This window comes from Diadema antillarum, unplaced genomic scaffold, assembly GCF_040938485.1.
Source record: "Diadema antillarum isolate AM-2024a unplaced genomic scaffold, OU_Dant_1.0 scf00000139, whole genome shotgun sequence".
Classification (NCBI taxonomy): domain Eukaryota; kingdom Metazoa; phylum Echinodermata; class Echinoidea; order Diadematoida; family Diadematidae; genus Diadema; species Diadema antillarum.
In genome coordinates, this window is record NW_027271028.1 from 2,564,329 (window position 1) to 2,581,686 (window position 17,358).

Below are 17,358 nucleotides of genomic sequence, written 5' to 3' on the forward strand. Positions count from 1 at the left end.
AATGGGTATTCAAGTTGGCTGGTACCCTACGTTCATTCAAATTCGCCTTTACTTGCCGAAAAAGGTATTTCAGTCATTTCGCGAAAGACAGTCGAATTCCAAACGTGTTCATTCAAATTCAAATCATGCTATTTCTTTGTTTCAGATCATTTTAACATGTCTTTCTATGTGTGTTTTTGTTTCATCTATAAATTACTGTTATAAAGCAGTAAAAGTATCATATTTCTTATCTAGTATAACTGGATTTGGTTGTTCTGTAACCAGACTGGTAACGCTCCTTCTCTTTCATGTACATGTCATTATAGGCCTATACGTGTACCTGTAATGCAGATTAACTTCATTTTTTATAGTCATGACAGCACAATAGATACAGACGTATATCTCTAGAAGACATAGAAAGAATTATTTTAAAAAAAAGCATTTGAGGATCATAATCTTGACTTCTTGGAACTAGCCGACCGCTCGTAATAAAGCGCTCGTAACGGCCAGATAATTTGTGGCTTCTTACTTCTTTGGATTCAAAAAGCACGTTAAAAAAATGGTGTCAAAGTCTCTTAAACGAATACGAAAACATGAAATGCTATGATGCTTACAAAACAATAACTACGATGAAAGAATATAAGGAAAGAGGCCAAGCATGAACATATCTGTTTAATTGACTGCAGAACATGTTAAATTAGATGGCCAGAAATAAATTTGAATGAACGAGCGCAGCATGTAATCACGTGACTATATCATTATGAATTTATGAATGAACGGATAGTGGAATGGTACTTGTCTTATATATGGATTTCAGTTGAAAAAGTGTTATTTAGAATAAGGATAGAGGTAATGTGAATGTTTCAAAATAAATTTGAATGAAGAGATTAATATGACATTGAACTACCATGTTATCTAGGCGAAATTTTTGCTAAATTTAATTCAACATTAAAGAATTCGATTAAAAGAGGTGCGATATTGGCCCGGATGCAGGGCCTTTGACAGGTATAGCCCCAAGGTATTCCCACCCCATATGAATTAAGTGTTTTTAGGTGAAAAGAGTCATGTATGCCTATTTTCCTTGGCAGTGGAATTAACAGCTGAGATACGTAAAACACAAACCCATCCAGTTAAGGGGCCCCCAGCCAGTAGCTGGAAAGTGCTCCCGTATTATTCTATTCTAAGTGAAAAGAATCACTGCTATATTTTCTTTTGCAATGGAAGTAGTACTCAACGATGTATCAAAAACGCCGAAACCAGTTATATAGCTGTACGGGGCCCCACGGAGTGTTCCTAAAGTGTCCCCACATGTAATTTCACTATCAAGATCTGCATCCCGATCTATTCAATCTGTCAGATCGGGAGAGAGCGGCAAAAGTGTACGGGGACCGGGAGCATCGTAGCAGCAGCGTTTGGGTGATGGGGTTGGATCTGGCAATTTTACAGATCGGGAAGAAATTTTGAACTGGTTTAAAATTTCTTCCTCATCTCCCCATCAAGATTGACCTATTTTGAATCGTAGCTCAAACGGGGAGAGAGCAGTGACAGTGTAAATACCGCGGGATGAGCGCAACAATTCCAGGTTTTTCTGACCGTAGTAACAGCGGCACAAGAACGGGAAGTATAGACTAAACTAGATCGACGACATGGTCCCGCTGTTGCGCCGCTTTCTTGATCAAAGCAAGACCTTCCCGCTTTAACGACGCTCTCACTAAGTTCTCTACTCTCGTATAAAATCAAGGCCTGTTCCTACGACGCTTCATTTCTGCTTCGATAACGCTGTTGGCAGCTTTAGCTACGCTGTTCCCAGGCTTTTCCAGACTCAATTATGCATGTCTTCCCGCTCTCGCCGCTCTAAAATCGAACGTAGCCGATGCGCTGGAAAATGTTTGCCAGAACAGCAAAACTGATGATGATGAGGAGGACGCGTTGTCGTTGTCGCGAAAATGAAGACGAAGGAGCGCATATTTAAGAAGAAGAAGAGATGCAAACAATGAAGAGAATAAAGCAAAACACTTTGGAGGCCGTGGAGCTACTGTACGGGGCCCCGTGCAGGATAAAATATCTGACTTTGGTATTTTGATATCCGATGGATACTACTTCCATTGCAAAAGAAATTAGCCGTGACCCTTTTCGGCTGAATGAAACCAATATATGAGTGTGTGTGTGTGTGTGTGTGTGTGTGTGTGTGTGTGTGTGTGTGTGTAGGGGGCACTTTGGGGCTACTGTCTGGGGCCCCGTACAGGATAAAATAACTGGCTTTGGTGCTTTGGATATCTCTGATGGATATACTTCCATTGCAAAAGAAATTAGCCGTGACCCATTTTGGTTGAATGAAACTAATGTGTGTGTGTGTGTGTGTTGGGGGGGGGGGTGCACTTCGGGGCTACTGTCTGGGCCCCGTACAGGATAAAATAACTGGCTTTAGTGTTTTGAATATCTCTGATGAGTATGCCTACTACTTCCAATTGCAAAAGAAAGTAGCCATGACCCTTTTCAGCTGAATAAAATCAATGTGTGTGTGTGTGTGGGGGGGGGGGGGGGGGGGAGGAGGGAGCAATTTGGGGCTACTGACTGGGGCCCCGTGCAGGATAAAATAGCTGGCTTTGGTATTTTGGATATCTCTGATGGGTACTACTTCCATTGCAAAAGAATTAGCCGTGACACTTTTCAGCTGAATGAAACTAATGTGTGTGTGTGTGGGGGGGGGGGGGGGGAGCTCCTTTGGGGCTACTGTCCGGGGCCCCGTACTGGATAACATAGCTGACTTTGGTGTTTTTGATATCTCTGATGGGTACTCCTTCCATTGCAAATGAATTTAACCGTGACTCTTCTCAGCTGCACGAATGAAATCAATGTTTGTGTGTGTTTGTACGTATGGCCTATGGGGGTGCCGGGGCACTTTGGGGCTACTGTCTGGGGCCCCGTACAGGATAAAGTAGCTGGTATTGGTGTTTTGGATATCTCCGATGGGAACTACTTCAATTGCAAAAGAAATTAGCCGTGACTCTTTTCAACTGAATAAAATCAATGTTTGTGTGTGTTTGTACGTAGGCCTATAGGGGGTGGGGCCCTTTGGGGCTACTGTCTGGGGCCCCGTACAGGATAAAATAGCTGGCATTGGTGTTTTGGATATCTCTGATGGGAACTACTTCCATTGCAAAAGAAATCAGCCGTGACCCTTTTCAGCTGAATAATACCATATTTGTGGGGCCCTTTGGGGCTACTGTCTGGGGCCCCGTACAGGATAAAATAGCTGGCATTGCTGTTTTCATGATACATTGTAAGTACACCCAAAGGAACAATATCCACCAACTTTTGTCCGTGACCCCCTTCGGCTGAATAAATCCATTTTTCGGGGTCCCTTTTTGTGGTCCCTAGGCTTACGGTACAGGATGTGACTTGCCAGCAATTCATTTTATTGACCCTTGGACACATCCATATATGATGAGACCATTAAAAAGTGTGACCCTTTTCAGCTGAATAAATCTTCTGGGCCCCCGGTCTATATAGACCTATTAGGAGAACCATGCATTATGGCGGAGGCATATCAGTAGCCGTAGCGATATATCTAGTTACTGATAGAGACAGCACATAAAGCAATGTGGATCATGACAGTGACAATGATTGCAATGGCACTGATGAAAATTTGCTGTGATGAATACACTGAAATCAAATTTAACAAGTGACAAAGGTTTCATCAAAATTGGATGTGCAATAAAGAATTTTGTGGATTCTCACATGTTAACTGAGCAGTGATATATGTTGCAACCACATGTGCAGATTAGCTGACTTGATAGTGTCCTAACCTCAGATCCATTCTTAAGTTTGTATATGCAAAAATATCTTTAGAGTCAGGCTTTAGTAGATATGTTGCTACTGCAACACTTCCCCCAAAAATTCATCATTGCTACATTGAAGTGTCACAACAAATATTTCAAACAGAGGATACATGTTTTGCATTTGTTGATGTCATTGTTAAAAAGAAAGTATATCAAAGACTCCATTACAGATCAAAGGGAGACTTGTAAAGCCATGACACCATTACCTCAGTAGATTTGCATATTAATACAATGTAGCTGCTAAAATTGTAAAGTTCAGTAAGTTTTTTTTTTTTTTTTTTTTAGCTTTTTTTTTTTTAGTTTTAATGACTTGTGTTCGTCGTCAATTATTTTTTTTTACTTTTTTTTTTCCCTCACTGGGATATTTATTATTCTCTTTCATCTATACACATATTACATCATATTTCAAATAACATCATGCTTTTTTTTCGAATTCAATACAATATACATCAAGAAAAAAGGTGTCTAAAAAGACACCATTTTTTCTGAAACACTTGCAACTTATGATTATTTCTTGCGATAAATTTCTCTCTATCATGATATTCCCTTATACTATATTTACATAAATCAAAACGAGGTATTATTTTTCTTATTTTACAAACATAAATTTCATATCTCACAAGCATGGTAATACAATTCAATGCCGAATTGTTAATACCCCCAAAACCAAATAATTTATTTTCCGTCGTAAATGTTATTTCTAACCCCGTGTTCATATTAATCCATTCTCTTACTTTAACCCACAATCTATCAACATATTGACACTCACTAAAAAAATGTATTAAAGTCTCAACATTCACATTACAGAATGAACATTCACTTCTTTCAACCAATCCAATTCTATTCAACATCTTATTTGTATATAAAATTCTATTAACTATTTTAAACTGAAACCATCGTAAACTAACATCTTCCGTGCTCTTAAACGGGGCCAACGAAAAAGATTGCCATTTCTTTTCTTCAAGTTGTATCAATTGTCGCCATTTTAAAAATCCTTTACATTGATATACATTATTTCTATTCTTTAACAAAACAGCATAAATATGTGAACATCCTTTAGAATGTTTTATAACCAATTGTAAAATATCGGGTATAATTGGTTGACAAAACTTTTCCATATTATTCATACTTCTATCACAACCTGCTTTTTTAACCGCATGACATATTCCAAAATAATCTAAAAAATTAACGTCAACATCATATTTCCTCTTAAAGGCAGTAAATGATAATACATTTCCTTCTTCATCTAACAAATCATTAACAAAACGAATTCCTTTTTGATACCACTTTCGTTTAAAAACCGACGCATTTCCTATAGTAATCTTATTATTTTTCCACAAAGGTTGACACTGAAAATTATTACAATAAACCGAAAGTAATTCGCCGTAAGCTGTGAATACTTCTTTCCAAAAGGGATTACACGTATGTAAGGCTTGTTCAAAGAAAAAATCATTTCCGAGACTCATATCTAATTGATGGGTACGGGGTAAAAATATACTCAATAATTTTTTTGACCATTTATCCGTTGTAAATAACAATCGCCTAATCCATGATATTTTCAGTGCTGTAACCTGTGTGTAAATATTTATCATTTTCACTCCACCTTGTGCATATGTCTGAGACATTTGAATTCTGTTTATTTTATCCGGCTTCCTTTCCCATATAAAACTATAAAACATATCATTTATCTCATTCAAAAAATTACCTTTAGGACTTGGCAAAGACAAAAACAAATAATTCAATTTTGATAACAACAGTGACTTAATAACTACAATTCTACCAAGCACTGTTAAAGAGCGTTTACGCCAAGAGTTCATTTGTTTCCTAATCACTTCCATTTTGTCATAATAATTATACTGAACAGTTCTCTCTAAATGAACAAAAAAATGTATACCCATATACTTAAAACCTCCTTCATACACCCAATGAAAATTCCTTTCAGGCAACATTCTATCTTCTTTATTCTTACATTTCCCTATCCATATTACTTTTGTTTTATTTTCATTGATTTTTAAACCAGATATATTTGCAAATCTGTCTATAATATTCATTGCTATAAATAAATCCTTCTCTGTACCATTTAATGTCAACAGTGTATCATCCGCATATTGAACTATTCTATGAAACATATTATCTATTTTTATCCCTTCAAATGAATTAGGTCCAGAAATCATCAAATTTAATATTTCACTGCACAACAAAAATATATATGGAGAAAGAGGGTCGCCTTGCCTGCAACCTCTTTCTATCTTAAATCTCTCAGTAAAAAAACCCATTAATCTGAGCAGACGAAAAAGCATCAGCATATAAGATATTTATCCAAGAAATTATTGAGGGACCGAAATTGAAAAATGACATCACTTTTGTTATAAACTCATGAGAGATTGAATCGAAAGCTTTTTCAAAATCAATCAATAATAATAATGCTGGAATATCTTTGACATCTGTATACAAAATCAAATCATATAAACGGCGAATATTCTCTCCAATAAATCTACCTGATAAAAACCCTTTCTGGTTTTCACTTATCACAAAAGACAAAACCTTCTTAATTCGATTCGCAATACATCCCGATGCTAATTTATAAACTACATTCAACAAAGAAATTGGTCGCCAATTTTTCAAATAATACTTATCTTTATCTTCTTTAGGAATCAAAGTTAGAACACCCAATTTTTGAGAAAAAGACATATTTTCCTCTGTATATGCATAATTCAATGATCTCAACACTAAAAACCTCAAATCTTCCCAAAATACTCTAAAAAATTCTACAGTAAATCCATCCATTCCAGGTGACTTATTATTTTTCATATTTTTCAACATTTGATCCAATTCTTCTATTTGCAAAGGGCCTTCTAAAGACAATCTAAGTGTTTCGTTTAACCTTGGAATATCTTGACCTTCTAAAATTTCTTGTAAATCCATATCTTCAACATTTTGCTTCTTATATAATAAACTATAAAAATTTGCTACTTCCTCTAATATTTCCTGTTGCTGATTTAATATCTTTCCATTTTCATCCACCAATTGTAAAATTTGCTTATCTATAACATTACCCTTTTCCAAATTCAAAAAATATATTGAAGGCTTTTCACCAAATTCCATCCATTTAATTTTCGATCTAAAACATAATATACTATTCACTTTTTCCTGTCTAATTTTATCCAAACATTCTCTCTTTTCTTTTAATTCCTCTAAAATAAATTCTTCATCTTGTTGTATTAACAACAATCCTTCTAACTCAATTATATCTTTTTCTAATTGCTTTTCCTTATTCTTTTCCAATTTTTTCTTATAACTCATATAACTTATTGTTTCACCTCTTATCAACATTAATAATGTATCAAAAAATAATTGATCATTAAAATAATTGATCATTAAAATAATTGATCATTAATTGATCATCAAAAGTTTTGCTTTTGATCCAATTTTCATAATGCTTGCTCCAATATGTTTGTGTGATTTTTCTCTTAACATTGAAGCCAACTTGAGCAAGCAGTGGACTTGTACACTGTAATAAAGATGTCTTGAACAATTGAAAATCTTGCTGGTGGGGAATTGGAAGTTACACATCTGTGAAATTTGTGAAAGATGTGATCGAGTGGCTATTTTGAGAGACTTTAATTATTAGTAGAAAACTCGGTTCCCTTCCAAATCATCTCCTGACCTTAACCCGTTGAGGACCGAGTCCTTAGTATACTCGGGTAGGCATCTATGGGAAATTTGTGTCGTAGCAAAATCAGTCCGTCCTCATCGGCTGTGTGAATTTTGGCCATTTTGCTGCAAGGCCTCCCAACTTTTTTTCAGGTTATCTTTAGACTGCATTTCTCGGCTCAACGGCAGTGACATAAACTGTAGTCCACTCAGCATTTAGTGCCCTGAAATGAATCAAGTTACAAGGGTTGCTGAACATTTGCAGTGCTGACCAGGCGAGGGAGTCCATACTGCTTCTGGTTGAGTTAAGTTACAGCACCTCCCCCCCCCCCCCCCCCACCACCAACACACACACACAGATAAAGTGTATGTTGGCATGCTACCCTCTTCCCCCTCAGGTCTTTGCTGAAGCCATGCCCACCATCACATCCTGTGTGGATGGCTACAACGTGTGCATCATGGCTTATGGCCAAACAGGATCCGGAAAGACCTTCACCATGATGGGCCCCAAGGACAACCCAGGGGTCAATGTGCGGGCCATCAGGGAGTTGCTCCATATCTGTGGGGAGCGTGAACAAGTTGATTATGTATTGAAGGTAATTGTTCCTTTCATCTACCCTCCAGCTTAATTCAATGCCTCCCCCCCCCCCCCCATGTGTAGCTTAATTTTGCATGTAAATATGCAATGATTGAATCTGGGGGAAAAAAGCAACAAACAAACAAACAACAAAAATAACTTAATAGCTTATGCTTTTATGTACATGTAAACTGCAGCAGAAACAATACTTTTGACACCAAATTTGTGCAGAATTATTTCCTTCCACCGCTCAGTATTATTCTACATGCTCCTCATCAATCTTGGTCGTGTTTTGTCATTCCTCTCTAATTCTCACTCACATCAATGTTAAGATTTCCCGTGAGAACCCTCATGTCATCCTCAGATCAGTGCATTGCATGCTTCATTCTCTGAATTTTTCACGATGGAATACATGAGGGTTCTGTTAAATATAAATGACTCTACCGGAATGATTAATGCGGTCTCTATTGCCATGCAGGTTGCTATGATCGAGGTCTACAATGAGCAGGTGCAGGACCTGCTGACCGCGGAGAGCAAGGCATCGCTGGACATCAAGATGCAGGGCAAGCGGCTCTTCCTCCAAGGCCTGACAGAGAAGCTGGTGGCCACGGAGGAGGACATCACCACCATCATGGAGATGGGTGACTCCAACCGCTCTGTGGCAGCCACAAAGATGAACTCCACCAGGTATCAGTTCCTGTCATCACTGTGGTGTCTCACTCATATATTTCTGTGTGTGTGTTTACTATTTATTGAGGTAACCTCACAACTCAATTAGCACTCATGCCCTTAGCTCTAGGACATATTTGCCAAGCTATATCATTCTGCAAGCTTTGTCTTTTTAGTGGGTCCGTCCATTTTTCAAAGTTTGCGTATTGTTATTTCATTTTCATCGCTTCAGTTTTCATGAAAACATAATGATAATTACTGTAAATTAATGTACTCTTCTCAGTTGATTATGAAAGCTTATTCTCTGTTACCAAAAAGACATGAAATGTCTATGGTCTTTTCAAAAAATGAAATAAAATTTGAATTGAATTGAACTGAATTGGAATTTGAATTGGCATTCTGCTAGTTCCCTTACCCTTTCAGTCCCCCCCCCCCCCATGAATAATTCAAGGTTTGTGGCAAGAACTCATGTATTTTGGTATGCAACACCAAAAATTTCACACTAATATAAGCCCTAATCATTGGTTTTCTTGCAGTTCTCGGTCGCATTTGCTGCTGCTGCTGACGGTGGAGGGAACGGACAAGGTGTCAAACGCCACGAGCTACGGCTCCTTGACGCTGGTCGATCTGGCGGGGTCGGAGCGGATTGCCAAGACCGGTGCCACTGGCCAGACGCTGGTAGAGGCTGCTGCAATCAACAAGTCACTCACCTCTCTTGGCCAGGTTAGAGAGCCTCTTTTCTCAGTACACACTTTTTCAGAGTGTGTGGGACTGCTTTCTTTACTTTATTTAGATAGGTTGGGAGAGTCCATTTGAATCGAGTTATGCATCTTTTTATGGCTTAAAGTCTGCTCCTTCACAACCCCCCTTAAAGGGATGTATAGTATTGGTTGAGATGGGGATCAGGTTTTTTTCTCTTTTTTTAAAGGTAATTAGAAACCACTTACATGTATGTGAAATTTTAAAGAGCATGCAATTCTGAAGCAACTAAAAGTTTATTTGATGGAAATCAGTTTTTAAATGGCTGAGATATCCAACAACAAAGTGGTCTTAACAAAAAGTTGGACCCACTTTTTATTAGGATCACTTTGTTTTGCTTTGTTTTTGCATATCACACCCATTTCTAAACCAATTTTAAACAAATAAACTTTCAGTACCTCTAAGAATTATATGCTCTATAATATTTCATAAGAGTGGTTTATAATTTTCCCGCAAAAATAAAAACCTGAATCACCATCTTAACCAAAGTTATTCCATCCCTTTAACTAAAAATCCATGTCTGGTGACCTTTTTGTTACATATTCCTGCCTTCCCCTTCTCTTCACTAACACCACCTTTAAAATCTGTTCTCACTCCAGAATCCAGCTATGACTGAAAAGCGTTTTACCTTTAATACCTTGCACATGTGTGTGTACATAAGCATGTGTGACAGACTCTTCTCCGTAGTTTTCAGTGCTCCATCTTCTTGCAGTACTGTGTACAGTAGCTGGTGGCAGCTGCATGGTTATTGCGTAAGATTTTATGCAGCAATTTGTCAATTTGTACACACAGGTTTTCACGGGGCTCAGGACAGGTGCCTTGCACGTACCTTACAGGAACTCCAAGCTCACTCATCTTTTGCAGCCTTCACTTAGTGGAGATGCCAAGGTAATCACAAACAAACAAACTTGCCCATCACACATACAACACAAGTAGGTTACATCAGAATTTCAACTTTTCATGGTAATAGTTATTGGCAGAGCTTGCTCTTCCTTTTTCGGTGGGATCATTCTACCAAAGAATGGGGCTAGGGTGCTAAATTTAGAGAGGAAAGAGAAAAAAAAGATATTTTGCCAGTGGCCCGTTGCATAAAAGTTACAATCATGGTAACTTTGCCATCCAATGGTAACTACCATGGCAACAATACTCAACAGCCAATCAAAATCAAGAATTCCATGGGAGTTACCATTGGATGGCAGAGTTACCATAATTGTAACTTTTATGCAACGGGCCCCAGATCTTATCAAAGAATTTCTGACAAAATTCTTAGAGCGGCAGTCGTACCCTGACTTTGCCTTGAATTTGTTATTACTGTTATTGAATGATAATTTGTTAACTAATGTCAATATTTTTGCATTGTTTATGCTATGCTATTTCAGAGCCATCTCTCAGGTTGTGGGGTTTGAGGCATATTGCAGTAACAGTAAAACACTATTTTTTCATGCTTGTGGTTTTCTACGTGAAGTGTACGCCTGTGAATAAATCGTAGGATTAGCATACATATCTATCCTCTTTTGTCAAGTTGTGTTTATTTTCAAGTTTCCCTATCCCACTTCGCACTATCAAAAGCTCATACACCTGTAAGACACACGTTTAGAAAACAGGAAAAACTGAAGAACGTAACCTCCATAGTTGTCTTTCATTACTGTACCACGTGTGTACTGGCCATCCAAGTGTTCCCTCAATCATAGACAGTTTGTTTCCTTCTCTATCTTTTGTTATCTGATCTAATGTACATCTGCGTTTGCTCTTCTCACAGGCCTGCCTCTTTGTGAACACAAGTCCCGATGTGAACAACATATCGGAGACCATCAGCACCTTGCAGTTTGGGTCCAACGCCCGGCAGGTGGCCCTAGGCCCAGCCACCAAGAACGTGGGCAAAGGGGGCAAGAAATAAATGTGAACTGACTTTAAATGTTCTGTGGCTGTGATTCCACCCTTTCTTTCTCTGTCTCCTTCTGTTCCCCTTCCCTCTCCCTCTGTCTATCTGTCAATCAATCAGTCAATCAATCAATCAATCAATCAATCAATCAATCAATCAATCAATCAATCAATCAATCAATCAATCAATCAATCAATCAATCAATCAATCAATCAACCAGTCAGTCAGTCAATCAATCAATCAAGCAGTCAATCAGTACATCTATCTTTTGTATCCGTCCATCTCTCTCTCTGTCTATATGTATATACCACAAATGATGTATGAGACAGAGTATTTTTATAGTAAAGGTAAGTTTTTTTGTTTTTGCACCAAAACATGTGTGAACTAGATGAGTCATAGTGTGTGGAGTTGCAGCAGTCGACATACTGATGTCAACTTTTTTTTGTCCTTTTCCTGCAAAGGTAGCATGCAAATGAATATTACATTATGGTCAAGCAAAGTGACATGTGGAGCTTTGTCAGCAGAGGAGCTGTAAAACAACAACAAAACAAACATACAGACAAGCAAACCTCTGTATTTATCGGTATGTCTCTGTAGTTTGAGATTGTATAAAATATTCAAGACCAACGTTGTAGGATCGATATCATGGAATAGTTCGGCTGTGCTGACTCTGATGTCATCAAATGGGAGGTAAATTCCAGGGTGAATAGTTCTTGATAGTGTAGGTAGCAGAATGTTAAGATCAAGAGATATGATCTCTCTGATGTGTGTAATTTTTTTTTTTGGTTTTATTTCAGTACTTTTTAGAGATTTGGAGACACTTGTTATGAAGTATGGAGAAATGGTGTGAATGGTGAACTATCTACCATACAGCCATACTGAACAAGTTCTCTCCTGTTACAGTAATAGCTAATATGGATCATTGCAATTGTTCGAAAAATATGTGTATAGAAGGAAAATGTACATTCATATTCAACTAGAATGATAGATGATATCATTGAAATACTATTTTTTTTAAGATTATGAGACCTAGGATGAAATAGTATGGACTACAGGTAAATGTGACATCAAATTTGCATTGTGGGCGATCAAAGCTAGTGAACACAGATACAGTAGGTAAGATCAATACTTTCAGACATGAAAGTGCATCCATGATCAAAAAAATGGCATTAATGTTCTGTGAGCTAGATTGAACCAAGTGAAGACATTAAGTTACTGACAAATGTTATGAAGCACAATACTGGTGTATGCATTGTTTACAAAAATGCCATGAACAATTCTTCTTAATGTTCAAATTTCTATCATCTTAATATATTTCATCACTTTGTGATCATTTGTTTTGTGCATCACTCAAAGCGAAGCTTTACCCACATGCACAATTTACTTATCACTCATCCACACAACACGTGGAAAATCTCACTAATTTTGCATGGTTCGATGCTTAAGCTTAAATTAAAAGACACAAAACAAAACTATTGATGACTAGTTTTGATACACTGAAGCAGCAGTCAGTCATATCATGAACTTGCAAAATCTTAGTATACTTAGCAAAAAAAAAAAAAATAGATAAAGTAAGTGTAATATTTCTGAGTTATCAGCAATGCGAGTGCAGTTTGCTTCACGCTTGTGGTGCTCAATGTATTCAGTAATTAATCTAGAAAAACTGTTCAGGTATCAATGTGTAACTTCGCTACAAAATAGATTTGAAGATCAGGTGACACTGGATATACGAAGTAACACTTTTTGGCAAATCAGGGTCATCAGACCCAGTAAACTTGGAGTTGTAGGCATCCAGAACAATGCGGTTGCCAAGTTTTTCAAGAAAACTAGTGGGCTTGTTTGAACTGTAGGTGGCGCTCTTCTAAGGAAACATAAATCAGAGTTACACCAATGTAGAGTGTTGACACAGGTTATCCATTAACCTTTACAGGGCTATGCTTAGTTTAATAAATCATTATTTATAGCATTTGAAGTAATTGAACTTTAATTACAATGTATGCCACTATAAGTATTTCAGAGTGCAGTCCTACAGAAATAGCAATACTTTTTATCATCTTTTGTAATCATGCCGAATAAACAGGGTATCTTTAAAAAAAAAATAGGTATTCAGACATTTTAATGCTGGCTTTTTAAACTTTTGATCAGACTCAAAATAAGTCTTTGATTTTATATTACAATTCAGATTATGATATGATTGCATATTGTAGTTCTTAAGTCTTATCACCTTACAGACTATGGCCATTCCTTGGAAGTGATGGGTTCATGAAAAAAAAAACTATGAAAAGCAAGGCTGAGTTTTGCTTATGTGTGTGACAATGAGCATAAAACGCTTTATTTTGGGTCTATAGTTAGGCCTTCACAATCTTGGCATTGTATTTGTACAAGCGAAATTATATTTATAGATGCTAGAGAAATTATTGCAGTGAGTGTCCAATGTTTAAGAAGACAATGACACAGAATTTTTCTGAGATCTAACTGTAGTTCTTGTGAAGTGTGTATTTTGTATATGATGCAAGGTTCAGAATTATGTGAATGACACAGTGAATATGTGCGTATTTTGAGCGCAAAGCTTTTGCCCGAAAAGACAGCATTGGACATGTGTCTTGAAGGCCATTAAAGGTCAGATGTTACACTTAATGTCGTATGTTATGTAAATGTATTTAAATGTTTTTTAGAGTTGTTATTTTTTTTTTCTCTGCAAATTCAGCATTGTGATTGTCAAAAAAGTTGTACTGTATAAGCCATTATCTTCGCGTACAGATATTTCTACCAATGAGGAGGTCACAGACATTTTCGCGAGTTGTTGTTTTCACGTTTGACGCCAACGCTAACGTTTATGCATTATTACACGAGGGCATAGTGACATTTGTTGCATGTTGTTAAATTCGCAATCTGACTGTGAGTCGCGATATTTGCAAAAAATAACAGCTTATACAGTAGTATGTTCTGTTTTATGTTAATGTATTTGTGCTATATTCTATAGTCCATGTTATTCCAGTACTGAAGAAATTACTACCGTACATTACTAGAGCTATATAAAAAAAAGGTTCATTTCGTGATTAGTATTGATATGTAACAAGGTGAAATGAAAAGAGAGAGGTCCTTGCGCCTTCTGTCACATCTTCTGAGAAATTGTTACAGAGATTTCGTTTGACATACAATACTGGTTTGAGAGAGTAAAGCTCATACCATCTGGGGATCTCCAAGTTTTGGAATGTTTAATTTGAGTGATCCTCGTTGGCGATTTTCTGTGTAGATAGAATATCATCTCCCTGTTTCCCTTGCTGGAAAGCATTAATGTCCAATGTACCTGTGTGGCGATAAACTAGAGACGTATCATTGGAAGTAATGATGAACATCATTTCAAACCACAGGAAGCCTGTGGGGAAGAAACACGGGCCATGACAGTCTTTTCAGTCAAGATACAAGAAAAGCGGGCGAACGATGTTGGTGACCTCTCATGGTTTGCCCCTGGTAACTAGTAATAGTCAGCAAACTCTATCAACCAGGCACATTGTGCCATTCAAGAAGAAGTGAAGGCAGTGACAAAATAATGTAACCCTGCATTAAAAAAAACCTGCAAATTACTGCAAACAGTTGTTTTTTCCAAAACATTTGAAAATATGCAATTTTGGTCATTTCAACCTATTTTGGGTTCTGGTGTTTTTTGCTAGTATTGATTTGGACTCACAAGCGTTTTTTGTTTGTTTGTTTGTTTGTTTGTTTGTTTTTACAAAATGTGGAAGCCCCCTTTGACTATCTAAAGGTATTAAGTTTTGAACCATGGAATTGTATCAAAAGCATTTTTCTGTTTTCAATAACATTGTTTCATAGTTATTGGAAACTGTATGTAGGCTAACCATAATAAGCATGGTGCAAGACTACAGTGTATTTTTGTTGTAGGTCTCTCAGAAGGTGTCATCCTGAAGAGGTTAAAGGATTGCGTCCTTTCTGAGACTAAAATCCGTCCGAAGTCAGTGGCCAAACCGTGGTAACAACTGACTTAATACTGATGTCATCGAAAAGTAAGACATGTGAAATTTTATACTTTTTTGTCATGGTAATTTTCACTTGCAGGCAGTACCAGGTGCCGATACAGAGTGTGTGTTGTGCAGATGAAGTGTAGTGCATGAAGCACGTAACTCAAGATGTGATAGCACACGTGAACCCGACTGATATAGATTGCCATTGAGTATTCAGTGTTTGTACACAAGCTGAAAGTACATCCATGTTCATCAGGGTCTGTTTATACAGTATTCATTGTAGTCCATAGTAATGTACGTTGTCCACGGTGTCTATATGCAAGCAGCAAACTGTGGCAATTTGACAATCACAGCACCATTCTTACTGATTTAAGATTCTCTGAAGATTTTCATCACATCCAAGTATATGGCTTGATTGAAGTGCATGTATTTCAGAGTGTGAAACCCAGTGGAGTTTTTCTTCTCTGAAATATTTGATAATTCCTTTTCTGGTAATGCCCCCAAATTACCATCATTTATGGCGGTATTATAATTGTTGCATGCAAAATGCTAATTAACCCTATTTGTCAAGCTTTTAATAACGCAGAACCTTTGAGAGAGGAAAATTAGTGATATCCTGTTCATACAGTTTCAAGGTAATCAAATGGTGAACCTAACTTGTGTCTGAGCTGAGGCTTGGCTTTAAGAGCTAATGACAGGATATGCAAAACCACAAATGTCTTCTGTGGGGAAAATACAACCATGTGGTATCATAAATGTTGCGCCATCCCGGAAGGAGAAGATGTTGTCTGTTGTGAGGGGTCAGTCAATAGCGATGCTTGTGTGCTTCTCAAATAGCAATACTCTGCGGGGATTTTGGTACTGTTTCCATGCCGACACATCATCTGGGCCCCGATGCATAAAAGTATGGTAACTTTGCATCTAATGGTAACTCTGCTATGAATGGCAACTATACCATAGCAACACTATTCTACTTCCAGTCAGAGCCACATAATCACCAATGGTTACCAGTGATTACAGAGTTTCAATTAAATGGAAAATTTTCATTGTTTTATGCACCGGGTTCGTAGTCTCCATTTGAGCGATTGAATTGACAGTGATACCTTGGTATTTGAAAAGAGTCATCTTTGCTGTGTTATTGCAAACCTTCATGAATATGATGCAAAGGACACATACCTGTACTAACAAGAGGACATTTCTTGAGATTTATGTATAGGGCAATAGAGTATCGAAATGATGATGTCACAGTCCTTTTTTTTTTCATAGCATAGAGCCGGCTCCAAACAAGATAGCCTTGCACAATTAGGCTTTAGGGCAGTGGGCTGGACTTGGTTCCAAGCACGGTAAGCAACCCTCTGTTTAAAGATATTTTGGGCTAAGTGAGGTTATTTACAACCAGTTTCCCCGGCAATGAAGGGCTATGACGTCATTTTTTGGTATTCTATAGGAGACTTGTGAGGTGATGATGTTATCACCTTCTCAAAAATCAGTATGTCTGGTTGCTCTAAATTTTGCAGAATCATGAAAAATCAATTTAAAATGTGAATATGATGTGGAACTGCACTTTGTTAGAATTACAACTGCAAGATGATAATTTGATAAAACACCAGACAAAGTATGGCAGAATTCAGTATTAGCTCTGCTTTTGTTTTAAAGAAATAACCATTTAGTATATTTGCAAATATGAAATATTGTATATGCTGGCAAATGTTTCTTTTAAAATTTTCATTGTGCTAGAATCACAAACAAATTGAAACAAAATAAGCTGCACATCTCAAGTGGCTTGTAGAATTCCCTATGGTGTCCATTTTGCCACTTTTGATGCAGAGTAACTATTCACTTTTTGACTGAATTTTTGTTGTTTTTTGTGTATGTGAGACTGAAGACAGAAGAGTGAAAGAGGAACTTGTGCAATGTTTGTAAACTGTAGCCATGTCAAGGGAAAGTTATGCTGAATGAGAGTATTTGAATCAAGCCAAACAAAAACAAACTCTTTGTGGAACTTGGAAAAAA

At 37.3% G+C, this 17,358-nt stretch overlaps 1 protein-coding gene across 1 annotated transcript in view; it reads left to right on the forward strand.

The window, feature by feature from the left end:
- LOC139721175 (uncharacterized) overlaps window positions 1-11,377 on the forward strand; it is a 45,161-nt gene extending 33,784 nt beyond the window's left edge. The window contains exons 11-15 of the mRNA XM_071632502.1: window positions 7,874-8,071; window positions 8,531-8,739; window positions 9,258-9,444; window positions 10,273-10,368; window positions 11,240-11,377. Coding sequence (XP_071488603.1) covers window positions 7,874-8,071; window positions 8,531-8,739; window positions 9,258-9,444; window positions 10,273-10,368; window positions 11,240-11,377 — 828 coding nt within the window. The remainder of the gene's footprint in view (window positions 1-7,873; window positions 8,072-8,530; window positions 8,740-9,257; window positions 9,445-10,272; window positions 10,369-11,239) is intronic.
- Window positions 11,378-17,358: the final 5,981 nt, after the last annotated feature.